The sequence below is a fragment of the Athene cunicularia genome, assembly GCF_003259725.1.
Source record: "Athene cunicularia isolate RWA chromosome 8 unlocalized genomic scaffold, athCun1 chr8_part1, whole genome shotgun sequence".
In the NCBI taxonomy this organism is placed as follows: domain Eukaryota; kingdom Metazoa; phylum Chordata; class Aves; order Strigiformes; family Strigidae; genus Athene; species Athene cunicularia.
The window spans coordinates 25,176,991-25,202,034 of NW_020799109.1; the positions used below are offsets into that span (position 1 = coordinate 25,176,991).

At 35.0% G+C, this 25,044-nt stretch overlaps 1 protein-coding gene across 1 annotated transcript in view; it reads left to right on the forward strand.

The window, feature by feature from the left end:
• The window catches only part of DENND1B (DENN domain containing 1B), a 161,858-nt gene extending 137,457 nt beyond the window's left edge, over positions 1 to 24,401 (forward strand). Inside the window, exons 16-22 of the mRNA XM_026853973.1 lie at positions 2,084 to 2,124; positions 2,952 to 3,020; positions 5,448 to 5,504; positions 6,307 to 6,417; positions 19,901 to 19,980; positions 21,183 to 21,399; positions 22,561 to 24,401. Coding sequence (XP_026709774.1) covers positions 2,084 to 2,124; positions 2,952 to 3,020; positions 5,448 to 5,504; positions 6,307 to 6,417; positions 19,901 to 19,980; positions 21,183 to 21,399; positions 22,561 to 23,106 — 1,121 coding nt within the window. The 3' untranslated portion in view covers positions 23,107 to 24,401. The remainder of the gene's footprint in view (positions 1 to 2,083; positions 2,125 to 2,951; positions 3,021 to 5,447; positions 5,505 to 6,306; positions 6,418 to 19,900; positions 19,981 to 21,182; positions 21,400 to 22,560) is intronic.
• Positions 24,402 to 25,044: the final 643 nt, after the last annotated feature.

The following is a 25,044-nucleotide window of genomic DNA, read 5'->3' on the forward strand; positions in this document are numbered from 1 at the left end:
ATAGGTGAAATCCAGCCTTCAGAAAAGTCACAGAAAGTTAGTGTGAGCTACAAGGACAGGTGAACATAGTCTTAGCTATAGAGAGTATAATTTAAAGAATACTGAATCAAACAGAAAGTGTTTAAGTAACCTCTTTTTAATTTGCATTTTTCTGCATATGTGAGCATAACTAAACACATCACAGAAAATTAAAGTGGCAATTGGAGAATAAAATTTAATTTCATTATTTTACATTATTTTCTTTTTTCTAGTAAAGTGGTCAAAACTTATTTCCCTGTGACTATATATGAAAAGAAATTTGTCAGCCATCTTCTGTATTTTCTGTTACATGTATTAGTCTGCAGAAGTATTAGTTCTCAAGAGTTTTATGTAACTTTCAATTCAAGAATATAGTGATGATTGATTGGCTTAGCACTTGGATTTCTTGTAGAATGTGTCCATTAAAGTAATTTGTAATCACATGAATTTTACTACAGCAGTCATTTTTTTCGAGTTGTTCTAATATCAATGGTGGTAGTATAAGAAAAACTGAAAAAGTGAAAACCTTTGAACCTCCCTTTGAATAATAATTTATTTTAAGGATTCAGCATTTTCTTGCTGGAGTTTCAGGAGGTTCAGTGCTAGCTGAGGGTATGCAGTGTTAGCATGTTCTTTTTTGTAGATGAGTATTTATCTGTTTTCTTTATTGCCTTCCCTGAAGTCTCTACACAACTAGAAGACAGTTAAACTTCTTGGTGATTTTCTGTCAGCTCATTTACTGCCTGTAGTGATTGCTTAAGTCATAGACTGTGACAGAGAGAAAAATCAGTTGTGGAAAGAGTCGCTGTTAAGGACACAAGCCAGATGATATATAAATATCGTTGATAAGAATTTGAAGTTATGAAATGTCATGTTAAAAAAAGTACTTGTGCTTCATTAAAGTTCCATTAACACACTAGCATTGGTTAAATTTAATCTTATTACATGTTATTGGCATACTACCTTTTCTGGTAGTTCCAGAGAGCCATATCGAAGGAGTAAAAAATGAGTAATTTTTGCTTTATGGTTGGTCTTTGGCATTCTTATCTCTAGTAAGGAACATAATGATCATCAGGTTCTCTCCTTTCTAAGCAAGCATTGCTTTCACTTGTGACATCATTCCTGGGAGTTTGGATGTCTCAAAATTGCTTGTAAAGAATTTAGTGGAATTGGTGAAAGTGCCTGAGAGGGATATAAACAACCCAATTTTTTCACCTCATTGAGAAACTTGGGAATACCTCTTACAATGATCCAGTTAGTTCTCAGCCATGTTCTAGGAGAATGTTTTGGCTTTCCACTAGCCAATGCAATAATTCCACCCAGACCTTAGTTAATTGATTACTGCAAAGCTGAAGAAGTTTTGAGAATCCCTGTTAAAATTCTTCATTGTCAAGGATATATCAATATGGTCCTTTCTTCATCAAGTGCTCAGTAGAATTTAACCCTGTCTGTCATCACCAGTTTAGTGGCTCAGTAGTCCTACAGAAGCCAGTAGCTCTCACTTGACTTTTAGAGGTTTTCGTTTGTGAAAGAAAGTAGATACAGTTAATAATTTAAAAGGATTTTTCCTGCACATGAGTATATAGCTGTGCCATAATAGACTTTTCTCTCTTTGTGCCATAATCCTTAGACTTTTCTCTCATTCTTTTTCCTTGGGATGGTACCGTCTGCAGTCCATGTCATTGTTGTACTTGAAAGTTTGTCCATTATACTTGAATACAGTTCATTATATATTATTCTTTCCTTTGGGCTGGTGTTTTTAGACTTCCAAGCAGTATGTTACCTTATTGAAGTTTTAATTTCTCTTTTACCTTAATTAAAAGAGTTAAAAACTCTGTGTGGTGAAAAGATAAGCTTTTACTAACTAAATAGATACAGTGAAATAAGAGATACCTAGGCTTTTTTCTTAGTGCACACATATTCTTATCTTTACATTCCTTGTCCATCTGGGAAGAGTGAAATAAATCAATAATCTTATAAGGGAATTTTTTATGCAGATTGTGAGGAGAGATGAAACATTTAAAACGTTGAATATATGTTTGATTGTGTTACATTTCTATTTCAGGAAATTCAAGATCTTATCAGCAGTGGATGCATACAGTGAAGGTATACTTGGTTAAGTAATTATAGTGACTATCCTGTTCTTAAAGTCTTTGTCCTTTTCCTTACATATATATAATGATAAAAGTTTGTTTATTTGAAAGTACATTCTATAATAGATAACATGTCTGTGTTACATGCAATAATGTTGTGGGCTTTTTCTTGAAGATTTAAGAAGTCCCATACACAAAACAAATGCCAAAACACACAAGGTTCTTCCGTCTGTCACACAAAGTTCTTCTGTCTGTATAATCACAAATTTCACTGCTTTCTGTATCATGTTACATTCCATAATTGTGAATTAGGTGTGACAGTACAATTTGGTACAAAGTTTATCACTTCCAGTAAATAGCAATTTAGTTAATATGGATTTGTGCAGTTTGACTAGCAAAAGACCCTTGGTATAGCCTTGTTGTTTTGCAGGATTAGTAAAATATATTATTTTGGATTAAGACAATCCTTGTTTGATTAAATGAGAGAATTCTTTCTGTCAGGTCAGAATATTTTTAAGTTGTGTAATAAATATGATAGGAACACATGAAAAATAGCCATGACTTCTGAATTGATTTTGAAATGGTAACAATGAATGACGACTGAAAATACATCATTCTGTTAGAATGCATTGATAAATGTGTCAGCTATGATAATGATGTACTGTAACCCTTGTGTAGCTGCAGACAGCAGGTTGGGGAGGAAACACAGCTGTGTTATTCTTACCGATTTAAAACGAAGCTTGTTATTTCTTTACAGCACACTTTATTTTTCCTTGATGTTGTCTTAAGGTTTGACTTCTGTTAAAATGTTGCTAAAATAAATTTTTTTGTATATTGCAGAAAGGCAGTGCACTGATCAACACAGCAATGACCAAAGCCACTCCGGCTGTGAAAACAGCGTATAAATTTGTAAGATCATCTATTTTAAATAAATAATACATAAAAATACAGCAACTTCCTACAAACTCTCATTCTTCCTGAATACTTAAGGACCTAAGCGTTTTATAAATGTACTGCAGAAAAACACTTCAGAAGAATTTCAGTAGAAATTTTTTAGCTTCATTTGTTTTCTCATAGCACTAGGATTTAGAATTGATTTAGAGTCTTCCAGATAGCTTGTACATAACAATATACATTTTTAAAGCATCAGTGTACTGTCTTTGTTTCAATCATACTACATATTAGAAGATTATTTAAATATCATTTAGGTATTTGATACATAGCTGTAAACTCTTCTTAACTTAGTGACATGTTTAAAATAGGGCCTCTGAAAATAGAAATTGTCATTCACACTATGGTCTGGTAACACAACACAGGCATCGCAAAGTTAATGTGAGTGTAAAAGATTTTGTAAATGTTACATTTATATGTAACATAAATAGAGTGTTCCAGTATATAGTGTTAGCATGATGTAGAGGTGTGTATTCAGAAGAGATACATTTTGTGCTGGACAAATGGAGTCCTGGCTTATACACATGCAATTTCACTTTTCTGAAAAGATGTGGTAAAGCATCAGTTATGTGTGCAGCAGGTCTTTTCTATCACCTGTTCTTTTAAAGACTATACTAGAATATTAACTTATAACTGGATTTAATGCTTATACTTTTAGGCTTAAAAGATCTTGTTTTCAAAGACTGACTAACAAATAAAGCATGTAAAATTTTATGGTATTTTTCAGTATAGAAAAAGAGCAGTAGTGTAAAATGAAGGGGGAAGTATTTTAAGGTTGCATTTTTAATGTATGGGAAAAGACTTTTGGCTTCCTTTTTTGCTTTTCCAAATGTTTTCACTAGTTGGATGCATAACAAGTAGTCCTGAATACATCAGGACATCAGTCTAAGCTAGTGCATTTTAAGTAAAGTTTTCAAATAGAATTTTTAGTTTTACGTCAGTTCAAAAACACAGCAGTCATGTAGAGGATCAGGTAAGTAAATTAAATATACTTCATATTCATGGACTCATTTATGATTTTAAAAAATGGTTCACTAACAGGTTATCTGCAAATTATTCTTCAGTTTGCACTAACTTAGACTGCTGGTTACATGATCTTCTCCCAGCCTTCAATTTGGATAATTATGTCCTTCACAGTGAACTTCTGTGTATGCTATGAAACATTAGTAAATTTTGTGAGGATCTGTGTGTAGGAGGTATTTTTTTTACTTATACCCCATTTAATTTCTTATGCTGATGCCCTTTATGGAGCCTCTTATAAAAATGAAATACGCATTTCTTGATTGCTAGATAACTGATTGGTAGCCTTGAGTAATATGCTTGGTACCATCCCTCAGAGTTAGAACAAAGCACTCCCAAAATTAATCCAAATGGTGTGAGCATGATCTGGAAAGTTTAAAGAGGCTCTCAGGTTAGCATCTGCTACATGGCACCCCATTGTGCTGTTATTGAGCTTATAGATGTATGATTTAAGGATCAAAAAAGACTCTCTGACCTCTTGATTTTCTTTTTCTGAATTTCCATGTATAGAAAACTATAGAAAAATGGGTGTTTTCCACATACTGATGCCCTTTAAATATATTTTTTTTAAAGTCCTGTTTCAAGACAACCTTGAAAACTTTTGTATTTTTTTCTTATATTCATCTAAGAAAGATAAGTTTTTTTCTGTTAGGGTTAGGGTTTTTGGTGTCATTCCCCTCACCTTTTCTTTTTTTTTTTTTTTTTTCCTACCCCTCCCCCACCCATTAAATAATGTTTCTTAACATACGTACATGGTATTCTGTATTGATAATTCATTTCTCTATTGAAGAACATTCTTGGCTGTTTCCTATGCAACAGTGATCCTTGGCTGCCTATTTTAATACATACAGAATTCTCCCCTAAATAGCAGCACTATGCTGTTCAACAACACTGGGCAAAATCTCCATCTGCATATGAAATCACTTCATTTCTCTTAAGATTGATGTTGCCCTGCAAGTTGCCAGACTGGAACACTGTAACAGTCATCTTGAAAATCTTAACATTTTTCCAACATGCCTTACTGCTAAAATATCCTTTCAAATTTAAAGGACCATTTCAAGTAAAGGAGAGATGTACAGAACCATTTTTAGCCTGTCCTTAGTAATATTGGAGAATTTTTGAGTATATATGTTTTCACAGCATTGGCACGCATGTACTGAAAAAAATCCTTAAATATACAGACAAAGCATGACTATATAAGATATACTGACAGTGCATGTATGAAAGCTGTGGTAAAGGTTATTGCCCTTCTTTATATCACCAGGTGTTTAAAAAAAAGGTAAAATAAGTATGGCATCATAAAGCATGTTCCATGACTACAGCCAGTGTCTTGCAGAGCTGCTTAAGTCCTTTTTATTTTTCCAGGCAAAAAATCAGGCAAGGCAAGGAATAAAAGAAGTGAAGAGTAAGTTAAAACACAAGGTATGTAGTACACTATTTACTTTCTTATATTGCTTCCTGTATCAGTTTGAAGCCTATACTTTACAAATCACATGAGATTTGTGTTTTTAATGACTTTTGAAATATGCTTAGCCCTTTGTTCAACAATACATTTTTCATAACGAGCCCTCTGGCAACTATCTGTCATTCTATGCATCCACTGAATAATCTCTTTATTGTTTGCATATTTTATCATAGAACAACAGAGGTCTTCAAAGATACATTAACAGGATGTATGTATTCATAAAGTTGATTGCTTTGATATCACAATCGAAGCCTTTGCTTCAAGCTGAGAATTTGAGATGGGAGACTCTTTCAGTACAGTGTATTTCAGAAGGTGTAGTTTTGGTTTCTTAAAGATATGTGAAGAATGGCAATGTTTAAAAATGAAGGAATAGTTTCATTTTGCAAAAGCAACATTGCCAAAATATCAGAAAATATATTTTAAGCATTTTGCAGCTGCTTTTCCCATTGAAAATTTTGTTTCCACATAAATTTTTTCTGTAGGTAGAAGGAACTGGATTTTAGATATATTTTATGCTATTTTAAGAAAACTTTCAAAAATATTTCCTAGACATTTGAACAATTCAGCTTTTAAATAACAGTGTTGATAATTCAGCTTCTTGAAAAGGTAAATTAGATTTTCTTCCTACAGATGGTATTTTCATGACAGTAATAGATTGTGGCAAGATAATTTTGAATGCATTCTGCATGCATAATATGGAGGGTACGTTTGCAGATAATGGTTATAGATAAAGGAATTTAAATCTGTTTTGTTACGTAGGAGAGTGAGGAAGAGTATGGAACTTGCAGTGCTGGTGCAGTACAGACTGCTCCTGTCTACACATTGCATTATGAGAAAAGAGCAAACTCAGAAAAAAGACGACTGGCACAGGTAAGACACCTGAAACTTCTGTTCTTATTTGCATACATATGAGGAAGATTTTTTGCCATTTATAGTAATGCATCAGTGAATCTGTTTAAGATTATTTTGGTGTGGGTGTTTGGGTTGTGTGATTAAAAGGCTGTGTTTATGGTAATACTGCTGTACTGCTTGAACGGTGCAAAAATGCTCTTTGTATTTCATCCCTGTTGAGAGGGGAAAAAACAGGAGATTTCTAAGTATGGATCTGAGATTTAAATCTTAAGGTTTCTCACAGCAAATACATTCTGGTCTATTCACAGATCTGTTAAGCTATCTTTTTTAGTTCCTTATAGTGGGGCACATTAATTTTGTGTTCCTAGTAAATTGATTTGACAGTCATATGGCCTTTAATTTTGCTCAGATAGTTATGATTTATTATTTTATTAATAAGTCAGCTAGTTAATATGGTGTGAATCTCTTGTCCTTTTGTTCTTTAATCCTTTCTAGTCTTGATTTGAAGTAACAGGTGTAGTGTGTCGACTTTGGCAAGTGTTTTAATGTCTTTGCATTCATTTTGACAGTTTTATTTCAATGGTATCAATAAAATAGTTCATGTAACACTTTTTCTGGGAATAAATACCTGTAGATGTATATATTTTAATGTGTGAGTATATATTTTTTTCATTATATTGCATGTTTTAAATACATATAATGAATGTTTTTATATGGATTTTTAATGCATATATCTTCCTCATATGAGAATTAAGTATAGAAATTCAGTCCAGCTAATCTAACAACTCTTGTTTTTTTGCTTTAAGTATTGCAGTGATAACCTGAATTGCCTGATTTTGAATTAGTTTTTATCCATATAAATAAAAAGTTTGTGAAATTTAATGTAAAACTGATGCAGACTATTGCTGAATGATGTTGAAATCGTGCATTAGTATTGTCGTTATTTTTAGTAGGGTTATAAATAATACAAAGACTTTCTGCTTTAATTATTTAGGCAGGTTTTACTTTGAACATGTTTTCATGATCTCTTAAAGCCAGTGATAAAGTTTTAAACTATGTGCCCTCAGTATATTTTGATATACAGACAGCTGTGGTGCCTGCATTCTTTCAGGAACTTGTGTATTTTCCTCACTGAGTCGTCAGAAGAAAAGATCTACAATTCTAAACGTATTAATATAGAACTCTAATGTTAATAACATGAATGATTCTTAAAATATTTGTTTCTAATACGTAACTGTCATTTTAATATGTAGCAGCTTCCCACTCCAAGGAATTTGATAATGCAAAGTACTAAATAGCTTTTAATGCATTATAAACCAACATTCACAGATTAGTGTAGGTGAGCCTACAATTGTATGTATCTGTGTAAATACGTAACACAGATGTACCCTTGTAGTCAGGGAATTTTTATAGGCTGCTTTTATTAAAGAAATCTGCAATAATTTACTGATATGGTAGTGCTACCTGCTGTTAGGTACAGGAGTCTAGAGACACAAAAGAGTATAATTTACCTTAGTACAATTAAACAATTCATTTGAAGGCCTGTCGTCAATCAGATCAATTTAACTTCTTTATGGTTTTGTCTTCGTACAGCTCTATACTACTAAATCCTTCAATATTATTGTTGCTGCTTCTACCAGACATCTTTTAGTTTTGAAAACAAGGCAGGAAGAGTGCATATCCAGCCACAGTTTTGTTTACATATATACATATACACATGTGTGTTTATGTATGTGTATACACACAAGCACATACATGTACATATATAGGGTTTGTTTGCTAGCAAAGCTTACAACTGATACCACTGCAGTTTTGCCCTGCTGCAATCTAAAGGTCCGATGTCTTCTCCCCACTCTCGTCCCAAATGTCACATGAGCCCAATGGGGAGAAAGGAGCAAATGGTGATTGCTCCCCAGGAACTCTGCTCTTGCACTTTTCCTTTCACCTCTCACTCACACTATTCCCACTTTTTCCTCCTCCCCAAAAGCAAACAAACCAAAATATTTCTAAAAAATAGTAGTCTGCTGTTGCTACTGCTGTTTTCATTTTTTGTTCTTGGTATTTGAATCAGATAACATAAATGCAAGTTCTTTATTCATAAGTGGTTGTTTTAAATTTTACATCCAAATGAAAAAATACATTTGTATTCACAATTACATGTGTATGAGATACTGTGTTTGATCTAGTACTGAATCTGCCATTTAAAAAAAAGCTAATTTCACAGATTGCTATTGTTATCAGGTTTAATCCTTTTATCTGTAACTCTTTACTCTGCAAATGAACCTCTCCACCCAGATTTCTAAAATAGTGACCATGAGTGTCTATAGAAGTATAAGGATCATGATAAAGTGCAGTTTATGCACTTAGATGTATAGTTAATGTAAGGACCAGGTATTAAGTTGCAATGTCAGTGTATGTGAATATCCCCCCAAAACCTAAACAAACAAACAAAAGAAAGGGATTTCTTTTAATAGTCATCTTACTTTCAAACAAGAGGTACCTCTGCATTTTATTACTATCACTTCCATACTGAAACATTTAAAAACTTGTATATAAAGAATTTGGTCTTACATTTTATTTCCTGTTAGATGCATGCATTGAGCTTTCCATTCTCCACCTCTTGGAAACAGTGAAATGTAAATACTAATTAATAATTACCTGAGATGCTGTAAAACATATTTTCTTTGAAACATTATGTATGATATGAAAGTTTCCTTCACTGTAAATGATCATTTTAATAATTGGTTCATAACAGGATTTTGGGGTCTAGGAGGACATTTCCTTTACAATAGGAAGTGAATCTGCTTTTACCCCAACAAATAGTAGTTTGTATGTGGGTCTGCTAATTAGTACAGTTATTTCCTGTTTTGTTGATGAGGCTTTAATAAATGTCAAGGGTACAGCCATGAAGATCTCCCAATTAGGCTTTGCGTTTGTAAAACCCAACCCCTTTGCTTTTGTGTGAAGATGACAGTTCCAACTGCAGCCTCAGCCTAACAGGGCTCAAGGGAAAGGATACTTCTCTGGTTTTATTGAAAACAAGGCCAGTTTGGCCCAGGGAGAATACCAGCACTGGTCACAGTGCAGAGCTGTTTTTAACAATGAATATTTACTAAGCTTTATCACTGCTGTCATAGTGGTTTTATTGGTTGGTTTTTGTTGGGTTGTTTTTTGCCAGATCAGCACTAGACTTTAAAAAAATTAGCGGTAAATCAAAATAAATTATAACATGTAAAATAGCTGTCAAAACCTAATCAGAGGATAAATAATTAAATGTGTTTTCACAAACTGTAGTGATCAGATTGCCCCTTTATAATTTGTGTTGTAAAAGTCTTTCCTAAAAAAAAGAATAACGGGAGTGCACTCATACGTGCCTGTGTGCACGCGCGTGCGCGCACACACAATTAATCTTTGCCTAAGATGAATTGTTCTATCTCTGTAATATTCATTTGAGCTTACTCTTGCTTAGGTTAGCTCTTCTAGGCTTTTTATACATGTGCGAGCTTAACTATATTGCAAGTCAACATTAACAGATGGATTGCCCTAAGCAAGGGAAAACCACAACAACAAAATCTAGTGAAAGTGGAGGATTGAAGCTTTTTATTGTTAAGCCTTATTAAAACCTTGGCATGTGCGCTGCTGTTAACTGTTTCATGCCTAGATCTAATAATATGTCTCTGGTATGCTTTATCTCCAACATTAGTTAGGTATGTAGAAGATAGAAGAAATTACCAACTAAAATTTTTGAAATAAAAATTAATGCAAGCATGAGATTGCTTCAGTGCTGCAGTATCTTGACAACGATATTACTGAGTTCCATTAACTATTGATGAGGAGGATATGGCATGTATTAGACTAATGTGCATTCAGTTTTTGCATAATCTATTTTAATTTTGTTTCATTATGTACTCCCAGGTAATGCAGATTTCTGGGTAGACAGGTGCCTAAATGCAGTAAGAGCTCTATAAAATTGTTCCAAATTAATATATAACTAAAAAGGGAGTGTATTTATTATGAGCCAGGATAGAATGTCAGGAAGATCTGTTGGATTTCATGAATATGATCTTTGTAATATTACTGTTATATCAGGTGATAGGGTAGCTTATTAAAAATCAAGCATTTCAGGATGTCAATAGTCCTAGTGTATTTAGTGACTAATAAAACATTCTTGAAGGTTTGCAGAATACCAAATAAGAACTACCGGTTTACTTTATAATTAGTAAGTTAGCAATGCTCCTTGTCTCTGAGGAAATGTATGTAATACCTGTACCTTTAGGCATATACTACCTTGCAGCCATAATGGAAACAGGCATTTGGATCCTAACTGTGGATTTACCAGCAATCACTGTGTGTCAGCACTACTTTAAATGTTTGTTTATGAAGAAAGCAAGTGAACTACTTCCCATGACTTTGCAGGATCTAAATACAGTGTCTAAGAAGGTTTTAAAAACACTTCTGTGTAAGGTAGTAAAAGCTAAGTTAGACCAAACTTTTTTCTTGGTATTCTTGAATAGAAGAGAATTACCATTTTTTTATTACTTTTTAAAAGTGTATCACAGATATAGCTTTTACACTTTTTTTTGAAGTATATCCTACTAACTAGACAATATGTAATTCAGTTTGCAGTAGGTATACTTGGCTTCTGTTCAACAAAGATAGCAAGTGTCAGGCAGGAAGATGTGTTCAGAGTAACCTTATCTTCAGGAGAGCCTCATTTATCAATACCCCTACAATGGCCACTAATATAAACGACATAATCATTAGCTACAAAGGGCTTCCAGTAACTGATTACCCTCCTAACCTGAAAAAGGTGGTGAGAGTGGGCTATTCTGAAGACTTTTTTTTTTTCCAGAGATAAAAAAGAGGAGAGGCAATGCTTGTGATAATGCAGTGCTGAATATACATGTTCTGTATAAGATGACTGAACACCATTAAGAAAAAAAGAGAAAAATAATCCTGCAGGCAACCCCACAATAATTTCAGAAACATAGAAGCTCTGATTAAGGGCATCTACCTGTATTTGGATTCATAAAATGTGCTTGAGATCACGTCTATGCCTAGCATAGATAATACTGTTTATGTAGCCGGAGGTACCTTCTATGCTCATTTAATAAAATGTTACAAATTGACAGATGTCATAAACAGTAAGGGCTATTTTTTAATGTAATTCATGTTTTGTTTCTGTAAAATACAGTTTTGAAGTAAGCTTTTGTTGATTAGTAGATTCTGTTTCTATAGCTAATGTCTAATTTGAAAATATTTTAGATATCATTAGCTTCCTTTAATTTGGAGAAGAATCTTTTGTCTTGGTGTGTCAAGTAAGATCTCTTCATTCTGCAAAACAGTCAGATTTCCTTTTAATTAAAAATGAAAAAGCTAGGAAGCAGAAATTCAAATTGCAGATTACGAGAGTGCCCTCTCGTGGCTCTGATACCTTTCCAAAGTATTACAGGCTCACATGTATCCTTTGCCTTGTATAGACCTTGCTTTTTACAATAGAAAACAACTTACAGATCAAGCAGTAATTAATTTTTAAAAATGGAAATATTATATGTATTTTGTGTAATTTAAACATTTAGATTCTTTAATGTATCATGCATAATTTTATTTTCAGGAATATACGCTACCAAGTAGAGGTATAATTACAAGATTTCTCAAACCTCACCCCTACTTGCTCCCTTAGAAGATAGTAGATACAGCCTCTATACAGTGACAGCGACTGATTTTAATTTAGTCAGTGAACACATTTAAAGAAAAAAATGGTATAAGTTTCTAAAGCTTTGAAAAAAATTATTTCAGGGTTTTTAATAGTGTGAGTTCTTTCCTGTTCTCTGCCCTGATCTCTTCTCACCATGGTTTTAAGTGAAGCACTGTTAGAAGTCTCTGTGGCAGAGTTCTGCTGTTCATTCTGCCCCCATAAACCAGTGTAAACTGTGGCTGCCTCTTCTTCTTTGAGTTTTGCAGTATGCATCACTTGAGAAATCACTAATTACCATGATTCCAATTTAAAAACAAAAAGAATGGAAAGATAGTGTAATGGTCAGAAAGTCACTCTGGAATTTTTTGTTGCCCTGTGGGCATTCAGTGGAATGCTTGGTTTTTCAGTGAAGTCATCAGCACATCTACCTCTGATAGATCCTATGGAGAGAGACATTTGAACAAGCAAAAAGTTTGCAGATACTTTTTCTGGCTATTTTAGTTTTAGTTTTCTAACAAATAGAAACGCAGCCTTTCTGAAGGTCTTTCTTCTACAAACAAACTAACCATACTCATATGTCTACCCAGGTTTTGTTTTTCTGAAGGATCTGAAAGAAAACTGCTATTTCACAAAGTACCTTCAAAACAGGATGAACCTTTCTGTCTTTGATAATTAATTGAAATAAGCAGATTAATTTTTTCATCAGGAGAATTTATTGACATCTTAATGTAACAGTGGTATCTTCTGCTTTCATTTTCTGTGTTATCTTCTATCTTCCACAGGTCGCATTTTGGCTCATCTAGCCTAAGCAGGGAGCCAGAAGAACCATAAGCCAATGGTTGGGACCTGCGTCCCAGCTTCCTTATTGCTTTTGCCTTCTGGCCTGAAAGTTTGGAGAGAACAACCTTATGTCTAAAATTTTGTTCTAGTAGTGCTATGTTCCCCAACCTTTTCTTTCTCTTGCTAATTCTGTACCTAAGAGTGAAAAGAATGAATAAAGAGGTTCAATTAAAGAATAAAGTTTGGCTGGGGTGCAAAAGGAAGGAGTAGAAGAAACAGGGAAAAGCCTTTTCTGCAGGGATCTCAGCATCTCTGAGTGTGAAAGCCCAAATTCAACCCATTTAATTTTAGATGCTACTGAAATGCTGAAGTTAGCAGCAGTGCTACCCAGGGCTCTTTCCACAGTAAGTGGAGAGAGGGGGCATGACCAAAGGGCAACTCAGCCCACCTAGAATCTAGATGGCATCCTGATGATGCCTTTTTTCCTGCTGTTAATTGTCTAATTTAGGCTCTAAAATATCTGAAATTAGTAAACAGCGTCTGAGTACCATCCTTGTTCCCCAGCACCTTGTAGAGAAAGACCTTCTTTGTTGAGCAGAAGACTCCTACTGGTGTCAAACAGGAGGAGGGACGACTCCTTGTTAATTCTTCTGGTTGGGGGCCTTAAACAGAAATGTGCTTGGAGTCAATAATTTTGTTTCTAAAGGCACAACCTTTTTTTCCTTGGAAATGTGATTAGTCTGTCTGTTTTCAAGCTTCATACAGAGCTTCCCTCAAATAGATTCTTCCACTGTCCATAGGTCTGATGGAGAGAGTTCAGTGCTGCTCAGATTTTATGTCTAAAGTTCTGTGATATTTGGTATTTTTCTATTAAATCTTGAAGTCTGGAGGTAGATGATGTTTGTATTTAGCATCGCATCCACATTGTATATTTAAGCTTTAGTGGTTTTGGTAAGTTTTCCTTTGAAGAAGTCACATGTGATCTGTAAACAGCACTTCCAGCAGTGATTTTACCATGCAATAGCTCTGTTGATGTAAGGAGATGCACATTTTAACCAAAAGATCAGTTTAGTCAGTAATCTCTGTTTTACCTGTTTAGGAATTGTATCAAATATGTAGCATGTTCTAGGCAGATGAACTGGGTTTACTACTGTTTTGACTTACTAAAGACACATGCTGTATATCCAAGTTACTTCCAGGTCTCTTCACTTTCCTGTTACCTCAAAACCACATTTCCTTTTCTGCCTTTCTGCATGTGGACATTCACATGCCTTTGTGCATATGCACACTGATTAGCTTTTCTTTTCTGACAAGTGTTCTCCCTTATCTTCTTGCTCCTCTCTCCACTGTGACCCTCTCAACCCTCCATTCTGTTATTTCCTTCTCTCTAATCATTGAGCAAACCTAGGGCATTATTAACCATCAAAAATGGAAAATAAATAATATTTTTCCTAGGTTTTGTAACCAGAAATTCTGCCTGGTGAATGTGTCTTAAAATCATCCACACAAAAAAAAAAAAAAAAAAAAAAACTTGTTTATAAAAGAGCTGCTCGCTTTAGTTGTTGCAAATGGCACTGAAAATCTCCATGTCCTATTTTAAAAGACTAACACTTCAGCTTGTTGCCAATTAAAGTGAAGCCAGGCTGCCTTCGGATGGTGCCGTCTGAAGCTAGAATGATGTGTGGCATGGTGCCACAGTGTGTCAGCTGAAAGTGGCTGGTTTTGCTAAGAATAGCCTCTGTGCCATTGAGAAGAATGAGCGAGATCTGGCTGTTCGGAGGTGACACCGGACTGTGGGCTGCGTGGGGCCTTGGTCTGATTCACAGGGCCAGGAGATGGTGCAGGCTTCCTGAGGGAAAAATGGTCTACCATTCTTCGGAGAAAATGGAAGTTTATTTGTTATTTTTGAGAAGAAAATAACTATTTCTGTAAAATATTTGCAGAAGCATAGTTAATCCTTAAAAAAATCAAAAGCAGTATTACAAAATTCTCAAGTATTATCTGTGTTCAGGACTATAGTGTACATAAAAGGTAGGAAGCTTAGAGTTTGTTAATTTTTCACCATAGCAATGAGTTATGAACATAAATAATTATAATGTGGTATCTTTGACTAAGTATCTCAACAAACATCATCCTTACTTACAATAAATCCTACATCAGCACAGATATTGTTTCCTTTAACTTTACAAAGTCAGTGGAGATATGTGTTGCATTACAGCTTACCTGTAATTTCAGAGTACTGTGCCTGTACTCTTATCCACACATTTCTGGTTGTCTATGTCTCTATACAAATTTTGGGGGAATTTCCTGCTCTTGCGGGCTTTTTATTGTTACAGAAAAGGATTACTTTCTGTCACTATGAATCTACTCCTTTTTTGTATCTCTGTTTCCCTATCATTTTAATTAGCTGGATCTCGGAATTGATTACAATTTTGTCTCATTGCGTACATTTGTGGATGCTTCCAGACACTTCATGTTCTTTCAAATGCATCATCTATTTGTCTGAATCGGTTAAAGCAGAGAATGTTTCTATCCAAGGAAGGATTAAAGTTTTTTTTTTTACTTAACATTAATAGTTTTTAATCCAGTTTTTAATCCAAGTCTTGTGTTATAATAATAATTCTAAAAAGAAAAAAATGGCATCTTAGATAATACCTATTTAATTTATATCCAGGACAACTCTCCTGATACCCTTTTTTTGTGAGGCATCATTACTTTGTGTTACATTCTGTGAGAAAAGCACGCAACTATTTTTTTTGAAGGCATTGTTTCTATAAATTAATCCAGAATTATGGCTTGCACCTATCCTGGTCTGGTGTCCATGCAGCTAATTGGTATCCCTAGCACTACTTTAAGCTTGTGGTTGGTTGTACCATGTCCCAGAAGAAGAAGGGCATTGAAGAAGAGAAAGTTTAGAAACTGTACTTTTTTTCTCTCTCTCTTCTTCCCCCATCAGTCTTGGCTGTTGTGGAATGTAATGTGAAGTACTTTCCTGTGATTTCATTATCCATTGCTTTAGGTCACAGTCTTTAACTGGAAAGGAAGGCAATGGGTTGTGCTTAACTAGAAAGTTTGATTGAAAGATCTTCTGCTTCCCTACTAGAGGTGAAGCCATAATTACATCAGGATGAGGATGATAGGTAAAATAAATAACAGTGAACTCATATTTATTTTGCTTTCTTGTACTAAATGAATAATCTTTAACTTTTAAGAAAAAGGAAACAATGCTTCGTAGGTTTAAGCCATAGTAGATAATTTTCTTTCCTTGAAAATTTATACATGTTGAAGTATTGAGTAGTCAGTAAACATGAAATTGTATGTGTGCTGCCATTTATCAAAAGATTATTTGTTTCTCACGTTGAGGAGAATTAATATCAGCAGCCTCGTTAAACTTCCTGCCTTAGTATCAATCAATGAGCACTCATTCCAGAAAGCTGTGCTTCTGAAAGGTCTAGCATTAAATAAAAAGGTGACGTTTCAAAAATTGACTTTCATGCCCAATCACGAATGTAATCATCTTACATTTAAATCCTTTAGCATTCATGTATTTTGTCTACATTTTTATGCCAGGGTAGTACATTCTGTGAGGCTAGCAGCAAGCAGAAGAGAACAGTTTAAGGACCTATTCTCACTTCGGTTCTACGTGTATTTATACTGTCAGCACCTTCTTTTTCTGGTTACAGTGATCAGCATTTACCGCAACTGTATAGGTAGCAGGCCACTTGTAGAATGAGATTTTAAAGTAGGGCAGAAACCAAAGAGGATGTATACAGTGTATACAAATATATATCCTCACACCAGCTGCAGTTGTTCCTTTGCCATACTTTACACACAATGGGTTGTGGAGAATGTGAGCTTGTTATGTTTATGTTGAAATCTTATATTCTAAGCAAGATGAGAGATGGATTCTTGCGGTACAGTATGCCTGAAGATGAGAAAAATTTGAAATAACAGAAGTTGAATACTGTCCATGTTTTGATATAAAGTAGATACATTAAATAATTGATATATTATGTAAGCAGAACTAGTTGGAAGAAACAAAACAATTGAGTACTTTAAAAAAGTTTGTTGCTTTATTTTATAGAAAAAATCATGACAGCAGTCTATTAAGACTTTATAAAGTTCTCATGCAGCAAGAAAAGAGTGTTACCATATAATTTCTTGCGGTAATAAATTTAAATGGTCTGGTTGTTATTAGAATGCTGATCAGGAAGGAAACAGAAGTCTGTCCTTTTTTCATAAAAAGGTATAAAAAAGGTTACACACTTCAAAATGCAGAAAAGACAGAAATTAAAAGCTTAAATAACTGCAAACAGCAGGGTACGTCAGTAATGGAAGGACTTCTTAAATGACTTTGACAGCTTTTGCAGGTGCATGTACTCTGTCACTTTGCTTAGTGGAGCATTGAAAAAGATTTATGGTTCTCCTTTTGGAATTTATTAAGAGTTTCTTTCTTTCTTTTTCTTTCTTTGCAAAGTAGTCTGGACATACCTCTCCCTTGCAGTCATTTTTATTACAGCTCCTAGAGGAAAGTCACCTATTCAAAAACATGTGTTGCTTGTTGTCTCTGTGGCGAGCTCACATAGCTGTAAACTCTGGAGAATGTTGTTATTTACAGCCAGATATTTTCCTTTCCTTCCCCTTTTGCTTTTTTCTTTGTATGTAAATCCCAGTTTATTTGGTTTAGTTCTTGAAAGACTTCCCGTATAATTTTGTACCCCTGTACATTGAAATTGGTAACAGAAATATTTTTTTCAAAGAGCGAGTTTGACCATCATGAACTAAAAGTTATTGGTTTGGGTTTTTTAGGTTTATCAATATATGCTCTGTTATATTCCTTTATATGATGTTTTTCTTGCTTTCACTAACACACTTAATGATAATAAACTACTGTTTGTAGATCCTCTGAGGGCTCACTGCTATGCCTTTTGGTGTTTGCTGATTCTAATTAATTTTAACCCTTTTTTTAAAAAATTTGCCATCTATGCTCTTTGAAACAGTATTTATTTTTTCGACAAGTCAGTGAGTGTTATTTTGTGGATTTTATTCCATTGACAGAGTTAATCCATCTACAGATGAACAAGTGTCCGTTTTGGTTTTGTTTTTTGAAATTTCTCAATATTTTTAAAGAACCTTCATTCCTGCAAAATCTTCACTTTACATTAGTTGAAGTAAATGTGACGGTAGCATTTAATTCTGATGCAAATTCCAAGAAAGTGAAACAGAGACAGGGTTTTGACCTCCAAGAGACAGTTCCAGGATTAGAGCTTTAATGACAATGAATGTTATGTCAGAATATTTGTGGGAAAGTAGTGAATTACCACTATTATAGAAACAAAGTATTTTAATTGTCCCAGTGAATATAAATACTTAAAGCAGCAACTGTTAAACTGAAGACAGTGACTGTAGTTGTGGCAGTAATCGGTGAGATAGCCGATTAATGATATCAACTAAGACAGAGTGGTTAACCTCCCTTTAGTTGCAAGCAGGGATATGATTGATTACAGCACTGATGGGAATGACACAAAGAACTCACAAAACTGGGAAAGAGAAATATCAGTGGTTTGTTTCTCTGCATTCCCTTCTATAACTTTTGCTCAGTATGAAGCTTAGTTTGGGTTCTTTCATAGTTTTTAATACTCTGATAATTCTCTAATTTTCTATTAAATGTTACTTGGCTTAACACATTAAGAACCATGTTTCCTCTTTGTTTACAAGAACTATGGAAAGTGTTATCAAAGCTGGCTGCTTTAATTAAAATCTCTCTTGTTGAACAAGAACAAATGTGTTGGTCTGTAAAGAGTGAACATTGAGACGCTCCTGATGATAATAGGAAGCAAAAAGTTACAGTGTCCTGGTACATGTAGAACATTGACAACACCTCTAATAGGTGATGGTACTGAAATCTCACAGTATAAGCTTTCCAAGGTCCTTGTAGTCTCAAATTAAGGCCTTATTTCTTCCCCATCAGGGGCTTATTGTAGGTTTAGGCATTTGGTGAACTGCATGAGATTTGGGCAGTAGCACTTCTTTCTGCTTGCATGTGATGTTCTTTAAAGTTATCTAAGACTGGCTTCCCTTTACACAAATTCTATCCATATGTCTTTACATTATGGCCAGTTTTCCAAGGTTCAGAGTCTCTTCGGTGGATTGCCTGCATAGTTAATCTTTTTGGATACAAAATGAGTATAAGATATTGACAGACCTTAAGACAGTCATTTGTGAAGCACAAGCAACTAAAATTCCTGACTTAAATGTTCTGGTCAAGATAGAGACTTTTTTCAAGTACTGTAGAAATCTTTAGCCTGGTTCTGTTTGTTAAATAATAATGAGAGATTATAGGTTAGTGAGTACTCAGCATGGTAGTGTGTGAATTTACAGCACGCCAGCTCCCCGTGGGATGCTCTGAGTGTATGCTAACTTTGAGTTAACTGTAACTTACAGTAAATTATCCTGCACAAAGGCATTCTTAGTGCACAGCTTTTGAGCTGGCATACTACTTCCTCTGTAATTCTGTTTAACACCCTAACATATATATATATAGCTATGCAAAGAGACTCCTGACTTCTTTTGTATTTGCTACTTCAAAAGTCCATCTTTCTTTCTGCGCAGTAGATCACATCAACCAAAACTTAGCAAATATTTCTGCCAGAAAGTAGTAAACCCCAGTGCTTTTTGTGATATACTTGTAAGAATAGGTAGTAGACTTGAGTGATGCTTTTGCTCCAATAGCCAGTCTTCTGCTAATCAAGACTTTGCATGAATAACAAGGCACTCCAGGCTTTGCATAAATAATAAGGCCCTTCATAGGGCCATGAAATAAAATGTTCTCTTGCTCTTTAATTGGTGACACTTGAGAACTTCACATCCTCTTGTAACAACCTTTAGAGGACTTGATCTATATGTGGTTTTCCTCATCAAGTGCTCTGGAAGGTCTCAATGACTTAAGTGGCAGCTAGCCTCCAAATAAGTAATGCTGAAATAGAAAAATAAAAATTTAAATGTTAATCTTCTATCCTCCAGACTCGTTTCAACCAGCGTCTCAGTAACCAAGATTTTGCTTTGGATGAAGATGATGATGACGAAATGGAGAGAACAAGCAAGTAAGAAGCCTGTTTGGATGTGTGTGTATGGGAGAAAGGGTAACTAGTATTATTCAGCAAAGCTGAGTTCAAGTGACGCATTGTTCTCCTGTTCAGGCTGTTAGCTTGATTCTTGAGCTAGGTGATGTCAAGTAGTTTACGATTAAATCTAGTTTTGAAAAGAGACACGGACTATTATATCTGTTCAGTATTTATAGTGCTTAGAAGAGCTTGACATAATCCTCAGTCTTCACAGACTCCAGATAAAAAGATAAGACTACATACACAGAGGAACAGTGGAATAATATTCATCAACATGGTGGGCAGTGACCTCAGCTAATCTATTCTTTAGATATTGTAGCCATGAGAATGGAAAGTTTTCTGAAGGGTCTGAAAGAGAAATATGGCCTTGTGAGTGTTAGATCAAGGTCTTCCTATGTGTGAATTAAAGGAAAATCATAAATTGAGGCTTAAGTTGCATTGAGGCATTCTCTGATTGAAATCAGGAAATAATTTTTGATAATGAACGTATGGATATAAACCATGAAGGACCTTGAAAGCAAAGTCAAGCAGTTTAAGTCATGATGCAGTAGGGAAGAGGGGAGCTACTGAAGTTTTCAAAGGATATCATCAAAACAGTGAGCTGTGGAAATACCCTTTGTAGCAGTATTCTGGATAGACAGAGATAGGGAAGGACTGCAGTAGTATAGGGGCCAGAGGTAACGGTATTGCAATGGATGAAAGAGAAAATAAGACAAAAGCACTGGTTTTCCTTGCCAGATAGGCAGTACTCCAGTAAGTCTGGTCATATGACAGAACAGTTGCAGTGTGAGAGTTTTGCCACTAGAACAAAGTACGTGACTAGGTCAGCTGGAGAGGTGTAGCAAAACTGACCTAAATATAAGGTGTAGACAAGGGAAAAGAGGAAACAATTTTAAAATAACTGTAAAATTTGGAGGGAAGATTTGGGAAGTCATATTAAGGGTGACTTAAAAAAACAGTTTTAGTGGTTGAGGAAGAGCCAGGAGAGAGTACAACTAGCTAATGGTAACTGCATCTCCATAGATATCATATATGTATGTTCAGGAAAATTCTTGAGTAAAAAGAAAATCCTGGTTTATGTTTACTTTGAGAAGTCTTGGAATGCATTCTCCTACTTACTTTCAGAAGTGGCTGTAATAAAACTGCTTTTATGTTCTAGCTGATGAAAAATTTTTTTTCAGGTTATCATCAGAAGACAGTGAAGAAACTTCTGCTTGCTTTTATGATAGTGATGATTCTGGTGAAACTGGAATAACTCCTCAGCATCAAGGAGAAATGGACTTGCTTGGAGAGATCTTGGACACACTGAGCACACACAGTTCAGATCAAGGAAAGCTCTCAGGAGCAAAAAGCCTGGATTTCTTTAGGTCAATGGATGACATTGATTACAAGACTGTGGTTAGTCTTCTGCTTTCATTTGAAAAACAACTCCAATCCCTTTATAGTGGAATCCTGCGCTTGTGGAATCAACATGCAGCCCAGACACTGCAGCGTAGTTCTTAGAGTGTGCCTTCCTAGGGCTATATAACTGAATGATGGTTTTTCACCAGCTGAGAGAAGCTTTGTCCACTTTACCAAGTCATCTTGGAACAGTATCGTGTAATAATTTACTTAATCAGATAGTTTAATAGTATATTTAACTGTTCAATCTGGTATTCCCAAGGCTGATTTTAGTCTTTTTAAATGCAGTTTAGAAGGTATTTTATTTCCATTTTCACCTTGCATCCATAAACTAGTCTTAGTGGTATGGTGATGTCTCCATCTTGATTAAGTGATGGGATCCATGTGGTAATTGCATGTGAAGCATTGCTAGAGTAGTTCTCCAGAGCTTTATAAGAGATCTTCCTTGATCCTTTTTTAGGTAGAGTTGCACAGGACCTGTAGTGTCCTGTGCAAATTGTGCAAACAAACTGCTTGCCTACTACTTTGAAACCCTTGGCAAGTCACTTGTGATGTTAGCCAAAAAATTGTTTAATGTTTTTGAATTCCAGCTCATATCAGTTGTCCAACATCTACTTTTGCTGAAAGAGATCTGATAGTAGAAGGTTTGTTACTGGAACAGCTAATTCTGATGCAAAAGTTTAAAAAGCTTGTAAAATTTTATATTATGAGTGTCACACAGGGGTCACATTAATAAAATGCCCATTTTTGTTTGTTTGGCAAAAAAATTTAATATTGAAACTTGGTATAATTAATTACTGAAGCAAAGAGGAAATGGCATCTGGTTTTACTTTTAGTCCAGCTCCTTCTCGTATTATGGGTACAAAGCAGCAAAGTGTGTCTTTGTTCACTGTCAAAACTGCTTGTGCAAAGACGAATGGATAGGGGAGACAGAAATCCTTCCCTGTGCAAAAGGTGATCCTTAAGATAAGAGACAGAGTGTTCTGGCAAGGAAGTGACCTTACATTGTTTCTGGGATTGTTGTTTTGTAACATTAAACCCCAAAGGGTTCAATGATTTAGGAACACACAAAATCCATTACAGTATTTTTGTTTCAGAAGTGTGAGTGTTGCAACATTCCTTGTGACATTAGCTATAAACACATGTTTTTTCTTTCAGAACAAGTCGAATGCACCTAGTGAGAGCAACCTTACCCTGCTGTGCAGCAGTGCTAATGATCAAGCAGAGTGGAACCTTGGTCAGGATGACAGTGTCCTCCATGGGAAGCAGCTCCCTCCATCACCTAGGAAGCAAGTTTCTTCTGGTGGCCACAGAGAATCTCTCTCAAGGCTGGAAGAAGAAAGTAGTGACTTCATTACTGACAAGATGGACACCACTAGTATGACAGCCCCATCTCCAGTACGATCAAGTGCCCAGTTTACTTCTCTAGAAAGTTTCAAAGCAGGCTATTCTTCCTGTAAGTATGCAAAGCGCAATGAAACACTAAGCAATACCTCAGAAGATCAGCTCCCAGCAAGTCTTGTTCAACATCCATCCATTCTGGTCCCTTGGGAGAAAGACGGTAGGGAAAGAAATGAAACTCCAGAGGAGAGTGGACTTCTTGAAGAAGTGGTGTCATTATGTAAACTAAGTTCTGCTTTTCACTGTGGTTTAAATATTTCAAAGGATAGCTTATCTAGCAGTAGCAGTGGAAATAAAACGTAAGCAAACTATGAGAAGAGAAACTTGACTCCCATCAGAAGTTAAAGGGAGGCTACTCAGGACTCCATATAACTCTATATAATATGATAACCAAAATATGAAAAAGGAATGAGATCTTCGATTATAAAAATAATTCTCTTCAGTTGAGTATGCATTTTCTGCCACTGGGACAACTGCTTCTATGTTTACCCAGTTCATTTGTTGGCTGCAGTTAGGTCCACAAAATGGAGCTAAAAATATGAATGCACTCTTAAATCAGGTACTAGTTAGTCTCCGTGTTAAAAATACAGAATACAGCAGGTGTATGGTGCTTCCTAGCATTTGCTTCCTCTAAGCATCAGGAAAGGTATCACCTAACACGTAACCAGGATTTGAAGGTACTATATTAATCCCATTTAGCATTAAATGAACCAAGAAATCTGATTTGTCTGAAATGTACAAATGTTAATATTTGTAATGAATAATAATTGCCTTAATCTTTTGAGAAGAGGTTTAACTATCTTAGAAGATGAATGCAAATCTACAAAACAGCAATAATGATTTTCCATGGCAAGAATTTGCTTCAGCAAAGGTGGGCAAAAAGGAAACTTTTTTTAGACTAAGGAATTTCTTTTGAATATAGCTTGGAACTTACTCCAAACTAAAACTGTGGCCCTGTCTTCCAGACTTCGAAAAGGTAGCGCATTCTTTTCTCTCTTCTGTAAAGTACATGAAGTGCTGAATTATAATGTGATGTTTATTAACTTCTGTTTACAACTAAGACACTTTAAAGATATATTATCCAGTTTCCCCAGGTAGACTATTTCACCTAAACATTTTCAGAAAGAAAAGTGTAAGTGGAATTGATAGATTTCTATTCTTTTTTATTTTCTGCAGTTCTATAGTGTTTGAAAACTAATTTGTGCCTCTTCTGTACTATTATCTTTCCATTTTTAGTAACTACCTTTTTGAAGGTAGACTGAATTACTGTTACTGAGAAGTCCTTAAATAGACTTCTAAGTTACTTAGAAGTCCTATTTAGTTAAATTATTAGAGTCATGACTGAAAATTACTTGTAACACTAGAAAACTAAAATTACAGATTCAGCTTGAGATTGCATGTATCCATCTCTCATTTTAGCCAAGTTGAACAACCAAAAATCTCTTTCTAAATTCAGTGAAGGAGAATAAATGGACTTGATGTATATTCTCTTTTAGAACAAGCATTTGTCCTCCTCCTGGCAGCATTCCAGAGAAATATTTGGATATTTAAAGTCTGAAAATTCTGCTGCTAAATGGAGCAGCTCTTTCCTTTTTTTTTTTTTTTTTTTTTTTTTTTTACTCCACCTTACAATACATACATTGTCCTCCACAATAGCTCAGGACAAGCATGAGGTAAGTTTCAGCAGATTGGAATTGTCAATTTTGAAGGATATTTGTGATGCAGTTGGCAGAAGTAACACATGGGTATAAAATGAACATGCCTGAGAAGAATCCTCTCCTGGTCTTCTAAATTCACGTCAGAAACCTTTTTTATTGCTTTCCTTCTTTAGCATGAATATTAGTCTTAATCTCAGTATAGGCCTGAGTGAGCATGTTTATGAGGTCAGTATTTAGATCAGATTGTGCTTTAATATCTTAATAGTAGTTTGTAGCAAAGTTTAATATCAGTTGCCGCACTGAGATTTATGAATTAATTTTCCTTTTAGCTAACACAAATGGAAAGGGTTTTTTCTGGTTGCTGTATTAACAGGCAGCTGACCTAAGGGAATGTATCTATATCATTACAGAGGCAATGTTTGATGCTTTACTAAAGACATGCTTTACCAGTAGAATGAGACCTTGGCTTTGTTAATGCAAAAGTTTCAGCTTGTTTCAGAATGAGAAGGGCTGGGCCAGTACTTGTCATTCAGGATGAGCCTCCAGAATTAATTTTTTTTAATTAGTACAATGAAAGTAAAAG